The 24,014-nt window shown below is 34.7% G+C and overlaps 1 protein-coding gene across 4 annotated transcripts in view; it reads left to right on the top strand.

Annotated features, from left to right (window-relative positions):
• Window positions 1-24,014, top strand: part of PPP1R12A (protein phosphatase 1 regulatory subunit 12A) — a 113,145-nt gene that overhangs the window by 62,645 nt on the left and 26,486 nt on the right. For 3 of the 4 annotated variants that reach the window (XM_032687734.1, XM_032687733.1, XM_032687732.1), the window contains exons 4-15: window positions 1,706-1,865; window positions 3,679-3,823; window positions 6,351-6,425; window positions 6,848-6,936; window positions 7,063-7,211; window positions 10,842-10,963; window positions 13,330-13,545; window positions 14,369-14,463; window positions 17,422-17,544; window positions 19,070-19,231; window positions 19,680-19,856; window positions 23,228-23,318. In XM_032687734.1, coding sequence (XP_032543625.1) covers window positions 1,706-1,865; window positions 3,679-3,823; window positions 6,351-6,425; window positions 6,848-6,936; window positions 7,063-7,211; window positions 10,842-10,963; window positions 13,330-13,545; window positions 14,369-14,463; window positions 17,422-17,544; window positions 19,070-19,231; window positions 19,680-19,856; window positions 23,228-23,318 — 1,604 coding nt within the window. The remainder of the gene's footprint in view (window positions 1-1,705; window positions 1,866-3,678; window positions 3,824-6,350; window positions 6,426-6,847; window positions 6,937-7,062; window positions 7,212-10,841; window positions 10,964-13,329; window positions 13,546-14,368; window positions 14,464-17,421; window positions 17,545-19,069; window positions 19,232-19,679; window positions 19,857-23,227; window positions 23,319-24,014) is intronic. The other variant, XM_032687735.1, reaches the window with a different exon arrangement.

The raw sequence follows: 24,014 nt of genomic DNA, 5'->3' as shown, positions 1-24,014 counted from the left end.
ATCATCTCTCTGTTATCTGTGTGTTTTCATTTTGTGATACTAATAATTTCTTTAATGATGGCCACTTTGCTGCGTACCTCAGTTTCTGCTGCATGTCTAAATGGGCAACAGTCAAGTTGGATTTCATTTGGTTTCCATCCTCTGGGGATTCATTCATCCTGCAAAAAATTAGTAGCTTGCAGTTCCTTTGAAGACATTAGAGCTTGAAATTGCCATTCATTATAAAGACTGTGAAAATTAATCAAAATTTTTAATTATTTGGAGTAGTTTTGAAAAGAGATGTTCTAGCTTTGCATACTCTTGTTTGGGGTCTGCTTGACATTGTGCTTTTACTAGTTGGACAGTTAGGAGAGCTGTGTGATAGAAACAAGTGTGCTGGGGAAAAACAGTTTGGGGAGAGATGAAGTTTTGGCAGAAAATACTGAAAGAATGTAGAATTAGATCTGAGTCAAGGGGCATCTATCTTTTAAGTGTTTTGAATCTTTGATTTAATGGGCTATATAGACTATTGTTGAGCAGATCAGTACCTGTTTCTAGATATGTTTTTATTATGTCCAAGTTAATGATTTGCTCTACAAGAAATTAGAAGTCCAGAACACAGAAGAACAGTATACATCTCCCAAGTCCGTGCATACCAGTGTCTAAGATTAGAGAAATCATCCAAATAAAATTGTTTTGCTGAAGGTTGGGCCACTGATTTTTCTGTTAAAGGTCAACTCAGATACAGTTTGTAATTTTGATGATCACAGTTACTAAAACGCTTCTCCTTACAAGTTGTCACCATTCAGGCATCACAGATAGAACTGTGCTTACACATAGTTCTCTTCAAGACCCTTTTCCTGCTATGCTCCTAAGATTGCTCCATGTAGAAGTAATTAAAAAATTTTTACAAATATATGTTTGCTTTGCCCATTCAGTGTCTGTAATTTATTTTCATCTGTTTAACATGATGTATATACTTGTTGATGTTATAATGTTGGACGGCCTTTCTCCCTTTTCATCAGTGTGATAATTTTTTGTGAGACATACTGTAAAAAGTTTTCAGTGTTTTTGTTTTTTTTACTTAAACTATGAAGTGACATATCCAAAGGGTTGGCTGTTTGAGTATAAGGTTTATGATTCACAGTGATAGAAGACAAACCAGAAATGCTGTAGAAAGTATAAAAAATACACCTCCATCTTGTCATCAGTGTTGAAAAGTGAGGCTGTTTCTCTTCCCATAGATAGCTCTTTGTGAAACAATTTTAGTTGTTTTCTACTTTGTACAGATACATCAACTTGTATGTATATATAAGACTTATATTTTAGTGCTTAGAAAGTTAAAATAGAATTTTCCTCTTTTTTTAACAGGTCAGTTCAGTGGTTATTACTGTGATGGTAGACATTCTTAAAATGGAAGAGCCAGTTTTAGTAGATTGATTTTTACAGTTATTATTTATTTATAATCCTATTTATAAACCCTTTTGTTAAAAAATGCATTATGCATGCAAACTGTCATATAACACTGGGCGTTTCTATAACCTGTTAGGATTCATCTTCAAAAAGATATTCATCTCTAACTCCTAACATTATTCATATTGTTTAGTGGTTATTTTTTTGTATCACCTAAACATGGCATAAGATTTGTTACATAATTAAAATGAAGTATTTGAACTAAAATATTTTGTGTCCTCTCTTACCCTGTTCCCCTCCCTATCTGAATTAGGGGTTGATATAGAATCAGCTCGAAAAGAAGAAGAAAGAATAATGCTAAGAGATGCAAGACAGTGGCTCAACAGTGGCCATATAAATGATGTCAGGCATGCAAAATCTGGTGGTACAGCACTTCATGTAGCTGCTGCTAAGGGCTATACAGAAGTCTTAAAGTAAGTGTGGTTTAAATGGAAACTTCATATTTTCTCATCTTGATGTTATGCTGCTTGGAATTGATAGAATTGGACACTTCTAACTTTTAAGAGTTGTATCTTGAAAAAATCAGTCTCTAAAACAATCTTTTCTCAAAGCTTGATTTTATGTTTTCAAGCACTCATAAATCATGATGCTGTTAGCTTTTATTTTAAATCATTTGAAATATGAATACAGTGTACACATTTAGCCTGAATACTTATTTAAGAGAAGGAAGTTGATAAAAAACTTGTCCTGTTTCTAAAACCAACTATGTAAACAAGCTTAAGACCTTTTCATAATGCCAGTTAGCCTTCCAGTTTGTACATATTTTCAAGACAACATATTTATTTGCAGACCTAAAGCACAGTTTGTAATCCAGACTAAAAGTTTTTACACCTGAAAACTAGGTAATTTTGCATTTTGATATTGTTGAAAATCATGACTCCTGAAAGCTTTCCTAGAAAACTTCAGGCTTGTGGTGTCCCCTAATTGACAGGTAGTTTTTCATTAATATAATACCAATCTATACCCCAACAGAAATTTAATTGTTTTTTCCATAAAAGCTCTGCTTTATTTCAGTAAAGCATAATTAGCAATACGTTACTTTGCTGTGATTATAGATTTATTTGACTGCTTTACCAGTGCTAGGAGCACTTAGGTATTGTAACATGAATGAAAATGAGCACACATCCTGACTCTGTGAGTATTGCTGCCTTTAAGGTCTGCAGAGCAATTTACTGAATGGGAGTTCTACTTCAAAAAACCCTGATGCTTCAACATGACAAAGAGAAATTATTCTGTTGGAAAAGAGTTATTTTAGTTTTAGAGTAGTATATGTCTGTAAAGGAGTTTTATCTATAATGGTTCCATAGTTTTCTAGCTCTCTCAGTTATCGTAGTTTTTTGCAGTCCAGTCCATATATTTTTCCTAGGAGGGGAAAAATATATGTGCAGGCAATTTTTGTGATTACTTCAAATTATCAAAAATGTGTACTTTGTATAGGATGCCAGCCTGCAAGACTTTACAGCTAAGCATATGTGAAGGTTGACTTATTGGAGGATACTACTATAAGTATATTGGTTCTTGAGAAACTGGGGGAATTTTTTGAGAAGAATACATTGTGGTTATGTGATTTTTAACAATTATGGACAGTGGTACGGAGAGCTGTTAGCCTTTGACATAGAAGTGTTTGTTAGGTTAAGTGTCCTTTGTCACTTGGACACTCACCTCAGAACCATGCTGAATTTGAGTATTGAACGCAGGCTGAATGACAGGTCCTCTATTTGAGGAGCTCTGTTCTCTCTCAGAGAGAAATTGAAGCACCTAAACACCGGATTGTTGCAAAAATGCTCATAACTGAAGGAGATGCAAATTTCAAGCAACTTATATTAGAATGGGAGGCAGTTTTAAGAGTTTACTAATAAGAACAAAATTTTTTACGTTTTACAACTCTCTTTTCCTTAAAAGGGCTGTTCTCTATTACTACACGTATAGAGAAAATTATCTAACTTTTTTCTATTGCTAATAGAAGCAATGCTTTGAAGAGAAAGCGAATAAAGAAGGAAATGGAAAAGACTATTTTTCCTGAATTTTCCTTATAAATATATACCCACTGAACAATGAAAAGGCAAATGTTTCTGTGAGAAGTAAAAATCAATTGTCAATAGCCCAACCAAAATATCTATGATGAAAAAGGAGAAGAATATTATCATAGAATAATTTCATGATTTTTATGACAATTTATTTATCTCTGTCAGCAGTGTCAAGATCTGTTTCTTTTAATTTCTTTAGGCTTTTAATACAGGCTCACTATGATGTAAATATTAAAGATTACGATGGCTGGACACCACTTCATGCTGCTGCTCACTGGGGTAAAGAAGAAGCATGTCGCATTTTAGTGGAAAACCTATGTGATATGGAGGCTGTCAACAAAGTGGTAGGATTTTTATGTAATCCTTGTCAAGATACAAAGTTCTGGTCTCTAAAGTGACTTTAGAAGCCAGGGTAAGAAAAGTGATGATAAACTGCTGTTTACTGTACGTGGAGCTTTATATAATGCATGTTTTGTCAAAACAGCATGTTTGTGTTCAAAACTAAATTCTCTGACTGTCTAAATTAATTTCTAGGCAGACATGATGCTTAGTTCTATATTAAATGGTCCATGCAATCTTTCACATGGAAATTCAAAATTGAAAGAGTTTGTTGGCATTTCAGTGATGCAAAATTAGTGACTTGATGGATTGCATACAGGCTTTCATTTGATCTCTGAAGACGATGATGCCTTTGGGTAGTGTTTGAACTCTTAAAATGAGCTTGTGCTGCCATACTGAAGAGTTACCACTATATTATGCTGATTTGGGTGTGCTGGAAGAAACTTTTAGGCATCTCTGGACTCACTAGACATAATTTAAATGCTTCCTAAGCTGTATTTCCTAGACTTCTATGCCTGTGTAGCTTGCTGGCTTTGCAAGATCTTGCTCCCAATAAGTACAAATACATTCATGATTCACACAGGCATCAGAAGGATCCAAACCTTTTCATTCAACTGTGTAAGTGCTGAGCTCTCATTCTTTTCTTTGCAGTGTGTTCTGATCTGCTTCCAGTTTCTGTCAATACTATATATGTAAATTACCTGCCATCTTAAGATGGATTCTTCATTGAATTTTTTCATAAACTTTCAAAAATAAATTAGGAAAATAATGCAGATGCAGACCATGAATTAGCAAATATTTACTCTATGTAAGGGTAAAATTACTGCTGCTTAACATTTTTAGACTTTGTTGAATTTTTATTCCTTACAAATGGAGGATACTTATAATAAAATTAGTGAATTCTGAAATTAAATTCCAGATAGCTTCAACTCTTTCTGTATAATGCTTACAGAACTTAAAAATGTCAGCTGCGTAATTGTATTTTGTATCAGGTAGTCAGATGCAGATGTAATTAATCAAAGTCAGTTTTTCAAATTACGTGTTAGACTTTTTACTGGGACTGTGACAATGCGGATATAATACGCTAGAGAGCACTTTCATAAAAGTATGTTCAACTCCACCTAGGCAAGAATAAGAAATAAGGAGGCATAGAAATATATCAGCTGGGTTTTTTTGCTATATGGGCTTGTCTCTGCAAGCTAGGAAAGATTTGCCTGTTGTGTTCTGAAGTAAGCTAGTAAGCATTTTTGGTTTTGGAGATAAGAAGATTGAAAACTCCTCTGGATTTGGTTTCAGCTGTATGTGCTTAGCACCTTGGAGAACTCAGCCTTTATTGTTTAGGCGCTTCAGGTATCAACTGTTGTGGATTTGGGTTTAAATATAACCTTCCAACTACAACAGTTTTTTGTAAAGTGACTCTTTGTGGTCCAGGTAGGTCTAACTCCAACTTAACAGCTACCTAAAAATAGAAGGCCACTTTAAAGACTGTAATTATAATGCAGATATAAACCTGAGATAACAGTTCAAATGTCAAGCTCTTTTGGGTAAGCCTTGTTGAAAAGTGCAGGTGCTTCTGTATGGTCAGAAGCTTTATGGATGTGAAAATTAGTGGTTTCCTGTCTAACCAGTTAAGATAGCCTTCACAGTGTAATTAGGAATATATTTACCTTTAGTTAACATTTTGAGAAACTGAAATAAGTGCAAATAGGAACACCTTTCATTGTTTTTATAAGCTGCTGTGACTGCATTTAAATGACAGCTCTGTCTTTATTACTGGTTATTGTACAGAAGAACTTACTAGACTGATCTTGTCATGATCTTCCCAACATCTCATGAAATCCACCCATTATGTTGATGCAGCTGCATATATACCAGTGGATCTAGGAATTTGCCTAGATTCCAGCCTTCAAGTTCATAGCCCATGGAAGTCATACACTAAAGATAAATAAGAACAAGTGGTTGTAGCAGATCTTCTCTAAAATGGAATGTAAATTGTAAAATAGAGTTTTGCTGTAAAATGTGAAAGCATGACTACTTAAATTTAGTATAGCTTGTTTAAATATTATAATCTTGAAAAAATCAGTCTGTGGTTGATGTGGTGACCTACAATGAGAAGGATACTGAACTGCTCAGGATCCATCCGTACAACTGCCATTGGGAACAGTTGTTGGTTTGGAACTAATATTGTGAGAATTATATTCATCAATCTACTTTTCTTTTCCTTCATAGTGGGTTTTTGTTCACTTCAAAGGACAGGAAAATGTTGTTGTTATGTCTTTATCACTTAAAAAATGTGTTTACTCGTCAGGTATAGATGGTTTTGTTTCAATTATCCCCCAAAAAAGTAATATTGCAAAATTGTTTTCAAATACTGACAGACTAACAGTTTGCAATAGAGCTTGACTTATATTTTTCAATTTCTCTCTCTGAATGTGCTCCTTTACCTGCATCATCATATGAGAAGACATTGTAGTCTGTTGTATTTAAATTCTCTTGCACAATTACGATGTTTTACTTCTTCCCCTTCTCCAGGGTCAGACAGCGTTTGATGTAGCAGATGAAGATATTCTAGGATATTTAGAAGAATTGCAAAAGAAGCAGAATCTGGTAGGCCTTGTACATATATATATATATATATATATATATTACAGTTTACTGTACGTAGGAATATGGTATTCAGCTCAAGAGCAGCATAAAGATTAAAACCAAAGTTTTGATTTGGCACTTCAATTCAGGTAATCCTACAGCCATCTCACAAGATCTTAAGCCCTTACCTGGTCAGTTGTGGTAACCAAAAAGCCTTGGAAGAAGAAAGGTGCTCTACTACTTGCCTTGTCCAGTGTCATTTTATGATCTGAAGTATCAGCAATTGGAATAACAGTTTCTGAGATTTTAGAATTTTGAACTTTGAAAGCTTATACACACACACTCCAGTATTTTTAATAGTTGGAGAAGATTTCCCTCCATTTGTAATTTTGTCACAGTGATACCATTCTATCAATTAAACTGCATCATTCTATTTTTTGAAGCTTCATAGTGAGAAGCGCGAAAAGAAATCTCCCCTAATTGAATCCACAGCCAACCTGGATAATAATCAGACACAGAAAACATTCAAAAAGTAAGTAAAATAGGAAAAATTATAAGCTCTTAAAAAAGATGACTTTACAAGCTGTCACAAAGTCCTACTTAACAGGCTTTAGTAAATTTTTTGGAATTTAGTAAGTACTTTTCTTTTTAAACTCAGTAAGGAGACGTTGATTATGGAGCAAGAAAAGAATGCAGAGTCCCTGGAGCAAGAAAAAGCAGATGAGGAAGAAGAGGGAAAGAAGGATGAATCCAGTTGTTCTAGTGAAGAGGAAGAGGAGGATGACTCAGAATCTGAAGCAGAGACTGGTACGTTATTTGGAGCATTGCCTTTCTTCAGGTTTTTACTTTATGAATTTACTTATTTAATATCACATGATAGAGAGTTAAGTATAGTACATTTCACTTATTCTTCTGCATTTCACTAAGCTTCCAGTCATTTTAAAGCAAGTTTATACAAGTCTAAAGTCAGGTCATAACAGATACATCAAATGGATGTGTTTACTGGTGGCTACTTAGGTTAAAGCTATTAACCAGTTTACTTGATTGGCTACTTAACAATTGATACTTTTAATTAAATAGACTAATATAGGCCTTAAGTAGCATGTCAGAAACATTGAAAAAGAAGATCAAATGAGAAATGAAAGTTTTGTAGCAGTATTTGCTTGTGAAACTGGTTTAGAGATTGGATCAGTAAAAGTACAAACATTCTTATTTGCTCTTTCCATCCTGAAGTAATTATCAATTAATCTGGCAATCGTGACTCAGGTATTGATAGAGTAATAGTGCATATATTTTCAGTGTGTACTGAGATAAACTTTTAAAGGTGTTATTTTAATGTTAACAGTTACTTCATATGCAACTTGAGTTAAAGAGGAATGTTCTTTGAAAAGTTTGGGATTGTATGCAAAGTTGTATGCATATTTTGCTCTTCTGTGGAATTTATGGGTTGGTTTTTTCTTGAACAATTTTCAGAATAGCCAATAGTGATATAAGAACAGCATAGTATCATTTTCTTTCAAACCAGAAAACAAATGTCAGCCAAGTAGTATTTAAAGATGTATGTTTAATCCTAATAAAGAATTTTAAAATTACAATGCAGCAATAAAATACATAGACAAGGATGTCATTAGAAATAGCTTGTTAATATTTTATACTTACACTTTTAAAAACAAGTGACCATTTTTGGTAAGCTGTCAGTTTTCATTTTAATACATTCTAATTTCTTCACCTGAAAGGTAAGACTAAGAAGGTATTTTAGAACCAATCTATCATGAACTTTTAATGTAGTTAGAAGTAAAAACAAGTTGCTGAAACAATCTGTCTATTATGGTTTAATTATTTTTTTGTATTTTGAAATAAGCCAGCATTTCACTATTAAGCTGGAAAAAATGTCTGTCTAGCTTTGTAATTAGTCTTTTACCTTAGTATACTTGCATCAGTTATTTACTGAGCTTTGCTAAATTCAAACCACTTATAATATATAACATGTAGTAATTTCTCTGTCATTGAGCTGGCTGTAATGTCTGCTGAGCTTTATGATTCTGGTAATTGTGTTCTCTTCATTGCCAGTATGTAGTTTGTGCCAGGAAAATTTGACTCTGACACAAGAATTAATTTATGTAAACTTCAGGGGTTTTAATATCAACAAGGCTTTATCATACTTTATTTGGCAAGATAGACTTTAGGCTTTTCCCTGTAGAGCTGCATCTCTAAGTTCCAAGATTGTACTTTCCCTTTCTTTTCCCGTTATTCGGCTTAAGGTAGTGAAAGATTTTTCTAGTGAAAAATCTTAATATTTTAAGGAGCAATCTGGTTGTAAAGTATTTTAATAGTGTTCCATATTCTGAAGTACTGGAAACTGTGATTTCTAATCTCTCGGGATATTTTAAATGTTTTCCTAAAACTTATATTTTGTTACATTACTTATGTGAGAATGTAGTTTCAAAATAAATACAATTCTGTCTGTAAGACCAAGAGGGGAATTATGAATACAAAGCTAGCATCTTGCAAAGGGCAGGGAAACATGATGAAAAACAAAATTTTTCAGCAGTTTGGGTTTTGTAACTTACTTTGGGGTACTTTAATGTTTTTTGAAAGTTAGTTAATATTAGCTCAGTCATGAATACAACTATGTTCTTGGTGTCCTAGAAATAATTTCAGAATACAGTTGTGAAAAATCCATTTTTCTCCTTCCATGCTTTTGCTCCAGATAACTTCTTTCTATATTTTAAATCATTTTAATCGTTAACAGTTTTCCATCAGATCTGCCTGTGCATCATCTCAAATTGTACTGTCAGTCCACATTGTCCTGTTCAGCTTTTTATCATCTAGAATTTCACCACCATTTTTTTCAGTTGCGTTTAGAAAGTACTTTCCATTAAGTGGTTAGTCATGTAAGCTGGTTTTTTGTATTTGTATTTGTTTACTGCATAAGTCACTTTCGAAACATTTGTTCAACTGTGTCCATAACTAAAACGAGTATGTAACAGCAATACTATCAATTATAGAATTTCTAGTTGAAGATTGGTACCTTGTTGAATTTGAATGTAGTTGTGAGAACACTGTACGAAACATTACATACTTTCCAAGTTAACTGTTCCTATGCTGTATGGGTAGTGTAGATGTAAAGGTGTGTTTATAGTAAGGCCAAAACCGGTGGGGATTGAACCCCATGTTGCTCCATACTGCACGGATAGGAGGTAGCATCCCATCCCAAATAATGTACAATTTGAATACGTGAAACAGAAGTGAGGTGTAACATTATGAAGCTGAAGCAAATGCAGTGACAACAGTTACTGTATCACAACCATGTCATTTTCTGTATGTTTATATAAGAGGGATTAAGGTACATAAAGCACAGAGAAAGACATTTTGGTAGAAAGAACAAAGCAGAAGAGTAGATAGACAGTGAAATTTAGGTAGGAAAAACAGGGGACAAAGAAGGAATGAAGCAAATGGAAAGTCAGCGCTCTGGAAGGCAAGTCCCTGCCTCAGCCCATTCTGGTGGCCAGAATTCCTGGCTGGGTTCTCTGTGCAGTTAATAATTTCTTTGAACTCAACATATACATTTATCTGAGAATAAATATTTCACTTTGAATTAGCACCTATCTTCTTTAGTTCAAATTAACTATCACAGAATCAAAGAGTAGTCAGGGTTGGAAGGGACCTCTGTAGATCATCTAGTCCAACCCCCTGCCAATACAGGGTCACCTAGAACAAGGTACATGGGAATGTGGCCAGATGGGTTTGATTGTCTCCAGAGAGGGAGACTCCATGACTTCCCTGTGTCTACTACCCTCAGTGTGAAAAAGTCCTTCCTCATGTTGAGGTAGAACTTCTTGTATTTTAGTTTATGGCCATCACTTTGTGTCCTGTCACTGGGCACCACTGAAAAGAGTCTGGCACCGTCCTCTTGGCACCCACCTTTGAGATATTTATATGCATTAATGAGATCAGATTAGATGCCAACATACCTCCTACAATTTTTTTATGCTCATTAGCTAGCTACTAAAATATAGGCTGTCTGGGGAGACTGTGGAATTTCTGTCTCTAGAGGTTTACAAGACGTGTCTCATCAAAGCCCTGAGCAACCTGGTCTGTAGGCAGTATTGACCCTCCTTTGAGCAGAAGGTTGAATTAGGTGATCTCCTGAGGTCACTTCCAGCTTGAATGATTCTGTGGTTTTGTCTCGGCATCTCTGAGTGGTAACACTTCCTGAATACCAAAAAAAACATTGCATGCATGACCTTTTAGAAAAAAAGATGGACCTAGATAAGATACAGATTGGGAGTGATGGGGAAAACACTGAGGAATAAATAAAATGCTGTTTGTAAAATTGACTGTCAAATTTGTTCAATAGAAATTCTGCTCTGTGTTGTAGAGGTGAAGAAATTGCGAAAGAAAAATGAAAATTAAAATCTTGTCAATATTTTGCAGATAAGACCAAAACGTTGTCAGCTAATAATGCAAATACCACAAGTACACAATCAGCATCGGTAGCTGTGACGGCACCTTCAGTAGCTGGTGGCCAAGGACCACCTACATCGCCTGTTAAGAAGGTAAAATAAAATACCTTTTTTGTGATTTTCCGTTTCTTTTCTTCTGGGTAAGCATACATTCTTTTGATTCTAGTATAAAAAGTGGATTGGGTTAACCAAAGTGAATTGATGAAATTATGCACAGATTCTTAAAATATTTTGTGTTCTTCTCCAGAAACTGTGTTCATTTTTTTTTAAATTTTGAATGGTTTTAATTCTAAACTGTAGCTTAATTCTAAACAAAGTAGCTGAATGTAAGATCCTCTTAAAAAAAAAAAAATTGTTGCACAGTGAGTGGAGTTCTTGTTTTTTCTGAAACTAAACTTTGTCTTTGGAAGTCTCTTCTATGTTGGACTCCTCCAAAATTTCTAGAAGCCGCAGTTCTAGTGTCTCTCTGTGTCTGTATTTGTGCAGTAAAAAGTACTGTAGGTCTCATCCCTGTTTCAATACGGTTAGGACCTCATGGAAGAGCTAGATAATTAGGACACATTTTTTCAATGGACAGCCCAAAAAACACGCCTAGTAAAGCCATATTGCATGCTTGAAGCTTTTTAAAGCTTGTAACTTTACATGACTAGTTAATTTGAATGAACTTTAATTTGGCTTGTCAAAGGAAGATAGGTATGCCTGGGGGAAAAATTACAGTAGATAATAATGCATAGTCAGAAGATGGTACCCAAGTCAAACTTTTAGAATATCAAAGCAGACTGGATAGTAAGCTGGTAAGTCTTCATTTGTCAATCATTACAACTTTTCTATATGCATCATAATGAAAGTGTAACCCACTACTGATGCTTCTGAAAAGTGGTCAGGATATAATGAAGCCACAGTAGAGAGAAAAGACATACTGCTGGGGGAATAGTATGTAGTGTATTTAGCTCCTGGGAGCTTACTGGGGTTATATTTTCCTACTCAAAATAAAATCTAATGATGATTCATCTTACAGAATATCCTTTAATTTAACAGATGCAGTTGTGTGATTAAATGACAAGGGAGTTATTTTTATAGGAAGAAATAAATTTGATTTTAAACCGAATTATAACCTCTTACAAATTGTTAATACACTGTTGTAATTTTATTATGCAGTAATTAATGGTTTATGTTTTGATCTCAAAGGTAAAAGGTGCAGTTTAAAAGTAAACTGTAGTTATCTTCCTAATATTGTATGAAAAGCTCAGGGCCTTCTGTAGCAACAAAATAAATGCACATTTATATCAAGACTGATTATCTTGTAACATAGGAGGTACATGTGATCTAGAGGAGTAGTTGAAGCTCGTATCATTGAACAAAAAGTTTTTAAACTGTTTTTACTAATGAAGGTAAAGCAGCACTGTATGAGTGATCTTTCACCTACTCTTGCACGTACCTTTTCAGGTTTATACTGTCTGTGCTACTGCAGCTGCTTTTCTGCTCTTACACCATAGATGGCCAAGCCATGTTGCACACAGGTGGTGCAGATGCAGTACTAAGCTTGAATTTGGGTTTTCTTCAGTCTGCATGGCATTCAGTAGTGCTGCTCTCTGACTGCGAGTACTGAAGTAAAGGAGGTTTGGGAGGGTAGCTGAGCCAGCATGGGGTGTGATTAAAGGATATGAATGATATAGGATTAGAAGATAAGGGGTATGTTAGTGTGAATCTTCCAGTATTCTCAACACTGTGAGGATTTAGGCCATGGACCTTGTTAGGTCATAGGCTTTGTTGTTCTCTTCTGTGCAAACTGTAATTCTGCTTCTGAATGAGATAAACTTGCTGTGTTTAGTAGGAATCTGTTACTAAGTTTCTAAGTGTCTTACTGCTTTTGGTATTTTGTGCTGTAACGAAGACCTATGTAACATAAACATAGGAGCAAACTACGTGGTGTTAAAACAACCTTTTGTTTCTGTTTTCCATTCTTTCAATCTTCATCTTTGTCTTGTCTTAATTGACTTTAGTATGATTTCATTCCTCCTATCATGCCTATCGTGGAGTCAGTAGATCCTGCATCATGGAGGCAGGGCTTGCGCAAAACTGGCATTGTTCTTGTGCCCAATAAGGGTGAAAAATCTATGGTGAGGTTCTTGTGTGCACAGGTTTATGTACAGGTTGCAAAATAACATATTTAATCAAAATGTTAATACCAGATTTGCATGTTTCTAAGTTTGCATCTCAAGTTCACAGTGTGTATTACAAAGTGTGGGTTTTCCTAAGCTAACTTTTAGAGGAGTAGTGTACCTTGACCAGTCTGACATTTCTTATCTCATTGACTAATTTAAGAGAAAATTAGGTTGCCTCTCATTACAACTCCCCTACGAATTCGGCACTTACGATTATTAAAAGCAATTGTGTTCTCAAATCTCTGCAAGGAGCATGAATTACCACAGGTAATGTAAATTTCATGTGTGTTACAGTTTCCAACATCTACAACCAAGGTTTCTCCCAAAGATGAAGAGAGGAAAGATGAATCTCCTGCTTCATGGAGGTTGGGTCTTAGAAAAACTGGTAGTTATGGTGCACTTGCAGAGATTACTGCTTCCAAAGAAGCTCAGAAAGAAAAGGACTCTGCAGGTGTTATGCGTTCTGCTTCAAGTCCTAGACTTTCCTCTTCATTGGACAACAAAGAAAAGGTAGTAATATTAAGTGTAAAACAACATTTCAAGGAATTTATATACCTTTCTTTGTACAGATGTTTATAATGTATTATAGAGGTAAGATCGTAGTACACAGCTCTTCTTTACTAAAATTCCAGAAAGTTAAATTATGGAGCTTCTGTGTAGTATTTCTTAAAGTGTAATATGCACCTTCATTGCCTGGCAATCTGGAGTACAAGTCTGGCATTTAACCCCTTTTTAGGACTTGCAGTGCTAGTAGTAGTTTTTACACTTCGGAGGCAATAAAGGTTTGATGGTTGTGGTCTCACTTGGAGAGTGATGTTGAAAGAATCTTATAAACAGAAGAAGTCTCTTTTGTGTTTGTTTTCATTTCATAGTGATTTTTTATTTACAAAAACTGGTTCTGTAATTAAGCATGGATACACTGAACCAGGTGATCCAGTGTATACACTGAACCACTGGAACAAGTGTTGTTTAGGTAACTGAACAACACAGAACTTATGGTTCTGTTTCAAGTACAAGTGTTTCTATGTTTTAAAGATTAAGAATAATAATGTACTCTACCATATAAAAATACTGAACCGGTTGCTTTCAGTTATCAGTGTTGGAATTGTACTGCCACAAAGCAGAAAAAAGAGAAATTGAGTCATTTACCTCACTAGAATGAAAACACTAACAGTTTCCTTTCACTACTGCAGTCTTTATAATATTTTACTAAAGCATAAAACTCATTTATATAATCTGGTCACAGTAAATACATCTCGAGCTGTCAATTTTCCAAACAATTCTCAGTATAATCAATAATAGTAACACTTAATAGAAAATACATGTCTTTCAGGAGAAAGATGGAAAAGGAACTCGACTTGCATATGTTGCACCTACAATACCAAGACGACTGGCCAGTACCTCTGACATTGATGAAAAAGAAAACAGGTGATTCTGAAGTTATAATTTCTTTTAAATATAAAATTACTTGATATTAGAGTGACTGACAAACTTAATGTATTTTAAGACAATGCTAATTTATACCATCCTACTGCATAGATTATGCTAATCGATATGATAATCCAGTTCCTGAAGGATTTTGGTCTTGTAAATTATAATGACCCTTTTTAAAGTCCAAATTATTCTGTGACAAGACCAGAACTGCACAATGAGTGTTGCCTCCTGGGGAGAAAATAAAATTCAAAATTTATTTTTTACTGCTTTATCTTGAATTGCAAAATGCTGCTACTGGGCTCCATTATCACTTTTGATAACAATAAAACGATGTGTTTCTTATAGTCTTTGCTTAAAACCATGTTGTGCAGCAGCAGTACAGAGATCAGAGTTAGCTTAGAAAAGCCATTCTTCTACTGTTCTTGTTTACATGTTGACCTTTCATCTTCTTCTGTAGATTTTTATTTTCTTTGCTGATACTTCTTCTATTGTTTTCAGTACAAAAGAAACAAAAGGTGCGTAGGCTTCCTACCTGGTAGGATTTGGGATACTTTCATGTCATATTTACATTATCAGAATGTAACATGATCTTACCTTAACATAACCATAACTTAACTTTCCCATTTTTCACTTCTCCTGGGACATTTTCTTGAATTACTGTAGAATGCATAGTGCAAAACTTAGAAGGTCTTCCTAATGTCGTGCCTTTTATTGGATCGTGTCTGGATAGCCGAACGTAGAATGACCTGAACTGAAAAGCCTGTAGTTGCTCAAAATGTGCTATTGTAATCCTTGTGTGTAAGACTGATAATTTCTTTATGCCTGAAGAGGAGTGTCTTTGTTGCTACTCATGAGAATGATTTGTTTTGGTGCAAACACAAGATAAATACTGCTTTTTCTTATGTTTGCAGGAAATTGCTGAAGTTTAGTCTCTAGGTGACAAATTCTGTTTTGGAAGAGGAATATCCCAGATCTCATGCTCCCCTAAAGTGCAGTGTAATTTGTTAGCATCTCTCTTTTTTTTTGGCCAGATGCATTTTAATCTGTATTTCTATAATGGGGCGGTTTGGAGTTTCTGTTTGTGCTATCATTCTCTGGAGCACTATATTCTTTGAGACTGAATTTGCCAGTTTTCGTTTGTTTATACAGGGATTATTATTATTCAGTTTTTATTCTCTGAGATCTTTTCAAAAACTCTTGTTCTCTTAAAGTGTCTGAAGTAGAAGATACCTTAGGATTCGGACAAACATTTCTTTACGGTTTTATTTCTTAGAAGCTATTACTAGTTGTAACAAAGGGATTAAGTTTTGCTTCAGTGTTGAGGTTTATTTGTATCCTGGATGTACCAGTCTTAACCATCACGCCTCATTCACAGACACAGTTCCAAAAGTGGTTGTGAGCAATAGCACAGTTTTTCTCATGTGGATTGGGTTAACTGCAGTCACCAGTCTCGTTAGTCCCAGTGCTCGCCAAACAATTGCTTTTTCTGAGAACTTTCTGTATGCCTTGGGGTACCAGAGATGAAGCCTGCTTTTAGGCCAGACTGTTTAGGCACCAATACTTTGCCTGGTGTATGTAGAAAACCCATCTTGCCTACCTAAAGCCATAAGAGATTTTTGACATTTATTTTGACCTTGTTTACATGTAGAATTTAACCATCTGCCCTTCAGGTACCTTAATAAATTATTAAGGTTTCTGCCTTTGTCACAGATCTTTGTCCTTGTTGCTTATGCCGGGTTCTTCTTCTACCTGTCTGAACACCTACTTGTCTCACGTATCGATAATGTAGCGTAATCCAAATAACGTCCTACTGTGAGTGATGGAAATGACTTCAAGATGAATCCTAACTGGGCTTTTAGGTTAACAAATCTCAGACACCCAGCCTCAGTTGAGTAGCCAGTGCTTCAGCAAAAGTGCTGAAGTCAGTTGTGTCTTGGCAAAGTGAAACCTTGAGTAATTATGAAAAATTTCTTATGCAGCAGGACCTTTCTGTGTAAGATGATATTCAGTATTTGTGTTTCTCTTTGCTGGTAAGAAATAACACTACACTGTTATTATTTCATCATTTTCAAAAGTTGTTTCCAGCTGCAGAAGTACTAGCAAAATTTTTGTGCAAAAAGAGGTGCATTCTGAGGCCAAAGGTATCTGAACATAAAACAGATCATTACAAAGTTTTGTTTTATTTTTCTGTACACCTGGTTACCTTTTATGTATAGTTTTGTGAAAGTCATTGGGATTTTCCCTTCTGTCTGAACTTTATTTCAAATCTTGAACTCACATTTTTATTAAAAATTCAGTTTTTGCATCTCAGTGTCAATAGTTTTTCTAAGTAGATTTTTGCAAGGTTGTTTCTTGCTGCTATAAACTGCAACAACAGTCTGGAAATTCCTTATGACTAAAGTCATGTCAGCTAGTGATGCACAGCAGGCCACTCAGGAATGGCTACTGTAAGCCTGTTTACACTAGTCTACAGTATCATGAATTCTGAAGGTTTGTCAGCTTTTCAACTTCTTATAATATCAAAGAATGAAAAATCCTATTAAATCAGCTACTAAAAAACCCAAGTAGTTTTCCGCTTATTACATTGGATAATCTCAGGGGCAAACAGGTAGATATTTTGTTCCTTTTCTGGGAAAAACAAAGCCACCAATGATCACAGATAAAAGCCAACAGTTGATTTTATTGGTTGATATATTGGTTAAATCCTCTTTAGCAGTTTTCTTTTGATGCTGCTTTTTTCTGATATTTCTAATGGCATTAGTAGGAATATAGTATTTTTCCACAGGGGCTTGAAAATGATTGTCCATAAAGGTAATTTTATTCCTGTTTGGTTATGTTTATTTTAAGTGTATTATCCAGGTTTTTAGTTTGAAGCTGCTGTTCAGCTCACATCAAGAACAGCCTTCTTTAATATCTTTAATGTGAGCTTGCTAAACTAAAATCATTTTTCAGAGACTCATCTGCTAGTTCAATACGTGGTGGCAGTTCCTATACCAGGAGAAAATGGGAGGAAGATGTCAAGAAAAACAGTTTGAATGAAGGTCCTACATCATTAAACACAAGTTATCAAAGAAGGTGTGGAATTTTCTTTTTTTTTTTTTTCAAAGTAGGCTTAAAAGAGGGAAAATATTGTCTCTGAATTCTGGTTCTTGCATGACAGTCCCTGAAGTCTTGGGCTGTTCTCCTAAATGGTAAATTATAGCCATACCTCTGTTGAGTATCAGTATCATAGAATGCATACATAAAATTAACTTGAATGCAAAGTAAATGATGAAAATATGAAAATAATTTTCAAGTGTACTAGTTTCTAACTTACAGGATTTTCTCAGGAGGAATCATATCCTGCAAATATATGCATGATTAATTTTCCTTCGTTGTGTAGTTTCAGTGTAACTATTTAAGTCAAGTTCTTCATTGTAATTAGTGGAGCAATAAATAGCTCAAATGAATAAATCAAAAAAAAAGTCAAGTAACTAAGCTGCATATTGATATGTGCTGCTGATGTACGTGGTGATGGATACTCAACATTTTTTGGAGTCTTGACATTGGTATTATCAGTGGCATGTAATCAGACTGTTTCATACAGCATAATCTTAATTTCTTGATAACCTCCTGCCTTAAAAAAAGCCTTGTCAATTTTCCTAACTTTACGTTTAGGAAAGATATTGCACAGATTGCCTGTTCTGGATGCAAAATATCAACAGTTAATATGTAAGAACAATCTTTGTATGTTAGCTTTTACCAGTATTTACACTCCAGTCTTCAAACAAAATGTGCTCACTGCTTTTAAATTGCATGTTGTGCTTTAACAAGGTATTTCTTTGGTTGTTCTTTTACCATTATTTTTTGTCATTCTAAAGTTGATAGAAAAAAATATCAATTGCAGAATGACAAAGAAGCATCTTTATCCTTAAATCTTTTGCAATTAGTAACAACGATGCTCTGTCTGTCCTAACTCTGGATTCTGAGATTTAGTCATGGGCAAACATTCTGACCTGCTAGTGCAAAATTTATTCAGCCAGAACCAGTGGATAAAAATGTGGAAGCCACTGAGTCTTCTTTATAACTTGAAGAGCAAGGGAATAACCTGAGTGGGAGGTTATTCTTGCTGGGAATGATTTAAGTGTTTTGTTTTTTTTTTAAAAGGCAGTACATTTAATTGGTTTCAAATTATAAGAGGAGTGACATTTTCTTTTCTGACAAGCTGTGCAGTGAAGTTCTGCATTTTCTGAGGTATTCAGTGTGGGTGAAACAGCAATTTAAAAATGGGACATTGGGGGCCCTATATGAATACTTTAGTAGATGTGATCAAGACAGTCTTACATAAACAAGTGAGATTCCATTCTTTATCTCCTTGTTGTGTGAAGAAATGGTCAGGACTAAGAGAAATGGTCAGGACTGCTGCCCTCTGAAGTCATAAATTAAAAGTTCTAGTCAAGGAAACAGTGAAGAAAATGCTTCTTTTGTCCCGGAAGTTTCCAAGACTCATCTGAGGCACAGAATACATGGGCAGGAATTTAATGGATCATTCCTACTTGGTGATATTTTAATGAGCAAAGATAAGTAATAAATGCAGACATTGTACTTGTCTCTCCTTCAGTGGCTCCTTTGGTAGAAGACAAGATGATTTGATAAGTTCTAATGTTCCAAGTACTGCATCAACAGTTACCTCTTCTGCTGGTCTTCAGAAAACACTGCCTGCCAGCACAAACACTACTACGAAGAGTACAACGGGTTCTACTTCAGCAGGTGTACAAAGCAGGTAATGGCACCAGCACACTTTTTTTTCTTGTTTTTTTTTGTCAGGTCTACTGTGTGCTTATGTATGTGCATGCGTTCTTGTTTAGTAGATTCTGGGGCTCTGGATTTTTTCACTTTCCTGTTAAATTTGTTTTGATTTTGTACAATTTGGCTCAAAAATTGCGAATGGCTTTCTGCTGTGAAGTGACAGCCATATTGGTATAAAAGAATAAATCCAATGTTAGAAAGGTGTGAAGAATAAAAGTTCAGTCATTGTGAACTGCTAATTCTTAATTTATTCAATTTAATAGCTCAAGTTGAGCTTTCATAGTAGAGACATTTCAAAGTCTACCTTTTTAAAAAAAAAATCCATCCCTCAATTTACATGTTATTAGTTGTTTAGTAAAGTGCTTTCATTGTTTAGCTGTTTCCTTTTCTCTTTTTTTGTGTTGCTGCTTGTTATGCTGTAGTACCTCAAATCGTTTGTGGGCTGAGGATAGTACTGAGAAAGAAAAGGACAGTGTTCCTACAGCAGTGACCGTTCCTGTTGCACCATCTGTTGTAAATGCTACAGCCACTACCACAGCCATGACTACAGCTACTTCTGGCACTGTGTCCTCAACATCAGAGGTCAGGGAGAGACGGAGGTGTGTAAAGGTCCTAAGAGTAATGTTGCTCTTACACAAAGTTATAATTTTTTTCTTACTTAAAGGAATGTGTTGGTTACCACAAATTTGGACAGTACAGTATGTAAAGCAGTGTTGTTTTCTTTCTGTGTATTGAAACAACAAGTAACATGTCTTGATTTATCTAAGAGCTAAAGTCTAAGAGTACTAGTAGAGACCGTTCATGAAATATAAACTTCAATACTGTATGTTTTTGACTGACCTTGGGTTCTCATTCAGTATGTGGTATTTTAATATTTATATTTCTGTTAATAGATTAAATGAATCCTCTTAAAAATACCCATAATGGAACTATGTAAAACCACAGAATTAAAAATAATGAGTAATGATTAATTACTACAAGTACATTGCTGCTGATTGAGCTAATATGCCACTGGCAGTATGCTAATAAGTTATAGCATAGCATTTTTTCAACTATTTTGTATGGCTGGCAATTCCGAGAAGAGAATATTGAACCCAACACATTCTGTTTATTTCATTGCATCATTTAGGGTCTCTTCTACTTGAAACATAATTATACAATTGTAAAGGCAATATGAAGAATGAGTAAGAAGCCGATGTAAATCTTATTTTAAGAATATGCTGTGTTTTTCTGTTTACAGTTATAAGGATGAGTTAAGACTGGTGCATATATATGTTTCCATAAAGAGTTGTTTCCTGCTATTTATGGAAGCAAAAATAAGATTTCTAAAGATTGTTTATTCCTGTTAGCTTTCCCCAGGTTCTTCTTCTTCTGGATATTTATAAATGTTTATCCTTTAACCCTTCTGCTGAAATGCAAGTTCAGATTTCTGTGTTGCTCCTGTAATAGTTTTGAAATGTAGCTCCTGTATCATTGTGTATCTCTGTATGTTCATGGAGGTAATGAAGCTGTTCCTTATTACACAAGAAACCTGCATTCTTTTGGTTCACTTAAGGCAACAACATTTAAAGCTTTAGGCCTAATTAGGGTAGCCTGTTTTCCATAATCTTCCCTCATACCCAAAACTGAAATGAAATAACTTCTACAAAAATGTGGATTATGTTTTTATTCTTTCCCACCATGATTCAGGAAGTGCCCACATGTGCTAATGACAAATTTCTATAACAACCATGGTCAGAACGGGCATTTTCCAAAGTGAAATTTGACTGAACCCAACAAATGAAAAGCAAAACCGACAAAATGCATCTTTTTTTCAAAAATAGTTCAGATTTTAAAATGCAAATACTATTTCGGTCTCATATCAACTGGAAAGGCAAGGATTTTGCAGTCTTATTGACTCTCACTAGTGTGTTTATACTGATGTGCACATAACTACACACGCTTTAGATACCTGCAGTTGGCCTGAAATTCCTTGATTTTGTCTGACTAGGATGATTGTGTAATATATTGTTGCAGATGCATTCTTCATGGTATATTAGGATATCTATTAAATCTTAATAGCCAACAACAGTATTTCAAAGATATTAAATAAATAAAGACACTATAAACCTTTTAGTAATGAAGCAGGTAATGGCACATCCTTTTGGAATAGCTGAAGCTATAGTCTTTGTATGATTTTTAGGATTGGTTTGGAGAAACAGGGAAGAAAATTACAAACTTGAATCTTTAAATCTTTTTATCATGAATAATACTGTATAGGGAACCTGTGTGGCATCCACAAGGGATGCTAAGGAAGGGCACTTTCTACTCTGACAGTAGCTGCAGCATGCACCTGGCAAGTTGAAAGTTTTCATTTTCTCTCAGTGAGATTTAAAGTATTTCAGATTTATTGGAAGGTAGGTGTAGGTGTGACAGTTACCAAAAACCAATTTAAGTGGGAGAATATGTGGCAATTTTCAAGCCCTAAAGATTATACCTGCTCTGCAGTCAAAACCTTCTAGGTGGGTAATGTTTCAGGTCATTTTAGCTAAAGCAAGCCAGCAGCCACCCTTTTCCTTTTCCATAGGGCCCGGAGCTCTAGGAAAATGGAAAGTCAATGAAATATGCTATTTGCAAGAGAACAGGATAGGGAAATCAAATTAACATAGTGTGGGGTTTTTGAGATGTGTCATACAATGGGCGTTGTTTCAACATTTTTAAGTATAGCAGATAAGAATTTTCCTGTGTTTTAGGGGTGCTTAGTTTAATAGAGTTAGAACACAGGTAGTGGTACATAGGTCTGTATAAATGAAGTTTATTTTTAAGTGTTAGAATTGTTTCAATACTGTTTTTAGTATATGCTAAGGCTAACAAATGTATTATTAGATGATCAAAGAACTTCTCTTTCTATACATAAATTATTTAAGTGTTAATAGATGATGGCATAATCACTAGCCAACTATTGAATCATTAGCCAATTATTCTTAACTAATGACATATAAAAAGAGACAATCGGAAAATATTGCAGAATCTGATCTAAAGAAGTTCAGAGAGGCTGAGTGTTTTAAGCAACCTTCTGATTTTGCTTTTCCAAAACTTTTTTTATTTTTTCTAATTTTTAGCTAATCTAAGGATTTCAAAACTGTGTGAAATTACAGCAGCATTCCCAGAATATTCTGTAATAGAAAATCAACAAATGCATTAAAAACTTCTAAATTCTTTAATTATGGTTTTACATACGTACAAATATATGTATTTATGCATGTAAAGATATTTATATCTTGGTTGTTTTTTTTTTTTACTCTAGTTACCTGCATTGGAGAATTTCTTTAAAGAGTCCAGACTTTGTGTGTCTACTCCAGTAGCCTTTTGGCTTTGATTACAATTACCTGCTTACTCTGTAGGATTTTTGTGGGTTTCATGAGGATTTATTTTCAAGCTCATTTTTTTTAAAGGGAGTTGGTTTACTCAAAGCATAAATGATTCATATGAAAATGTAGTAACCACCTCCTCAAGGACTTTTAATTTCTGGTGCAGTAAGTGATATAATTAGGTTTTCTGCATTAGCTGTACATTTAGCTTTTTCTAAAAGCTTACAAATAATGTTAAAAGTTAATACGCACACATATTCGATGTACAAATGTCTGTTTGGCTGAATCTCTGAGTTCTTCTATCCCTGAAGAAGTACTTAGTAGGCTGGTGAAATACCAAAAAAGCTGAAGTTATATTTAGAGAAAATGGAAAAAAGAAATCTAAATTAAGTAAGAAAACACTATGTATTTTATTTGAGTTCTAAGACTGCTGTCTTGATGAATAGATTATTATGATATGGATGAAATGTCTAAAATGTAACCTGGTTTATATAGTTAAAGATTTTCTTCTGACTGCTTTGGTTTTCAGTTGTATCATGTTGTGGGGGTTTATTCTGACCTTTTAACACATTTGTACAAAAACTATCATTTGCCAATTTTGTTTGTAATTAACTCTTTAGATCATACCTCACTCCAGTACGGGATGAAGAGTCAGAGTCCCAAAGAAAAGCTAGATCCAGGCAAGCAAGACAGTCTAGAAGATCTACGCAGGTATAGTAGTATTAAAGCTTCTACGGTTATGGAAACATACCCATAACATAATACTTGAGAAACAGGCATAGCATACTGCATTTGCATCCATTTCTAATTCTTTTTCTTCTGTGCAAGGGCTATTGTAAATAATGTGATTGAGCTGACCAACATGTGAATAGCTAACAAGATCCATGACACAGAAAAAATACATTCAGTCTAGTGTCTGTGGAGACAGGAAAGTACTAGGAGAGAGTCTTCTGTTTGGGCAGTGGAGCAACTACCAACCACTATATGCTGACAAACTGAGAATAATCAGCATATAGGCCCTGAAAAACAGCACAAAAATACTGTAGCCATTGTCCTTACCTGTTTTGAGGCCAAGTCTCTATCTACATTGTTTGCTGATGTTACTTTCAAATCTCTGCAGTTTTAAACTTCTCAAATATTTCTGGTTACCTTTTGTAATGAGAGAGCTGCTCTTGATACGACTTTATCTTATCAGAGTTATTTTTGCTTCCTAATTCTAATTCAGAGCCCTGAATGATGGTTAAACTACAGGCCAACTATTGTTGAGTCTTTGCAGTAAAGAAGCTACCAGGAATTACTCTATTAAAACTTTATCAACACGAAAAACAATTAAATAACTGATAAGCTGCAAAATTGGCTTTGAAGAATAGATTACGAAGTGTTTTGAGCAATGTCTCAGTCAGATGC

Source organism: Chiroxiphia lanceolata, chromosome 5 (genome assembly GCF_009829145.1).
Source record: "Chiroxiphia lanceolata isolate bChiLan1 chromosome 5, bChiLan1.pri, whole genome shotgun sequence".
Taxonomy (NCBI): domain Eukaryota; kingdom Metazoa; phylum Chordata; class Aves; order Passeriformes; family Pipridae; genus Chiroxiphia; species Chiroxiphia lanceolata.
Note: the sequence above shows the minus strand (reverse complement) of the source record. Positions and strands in the feature narration are given on the sequence as shown.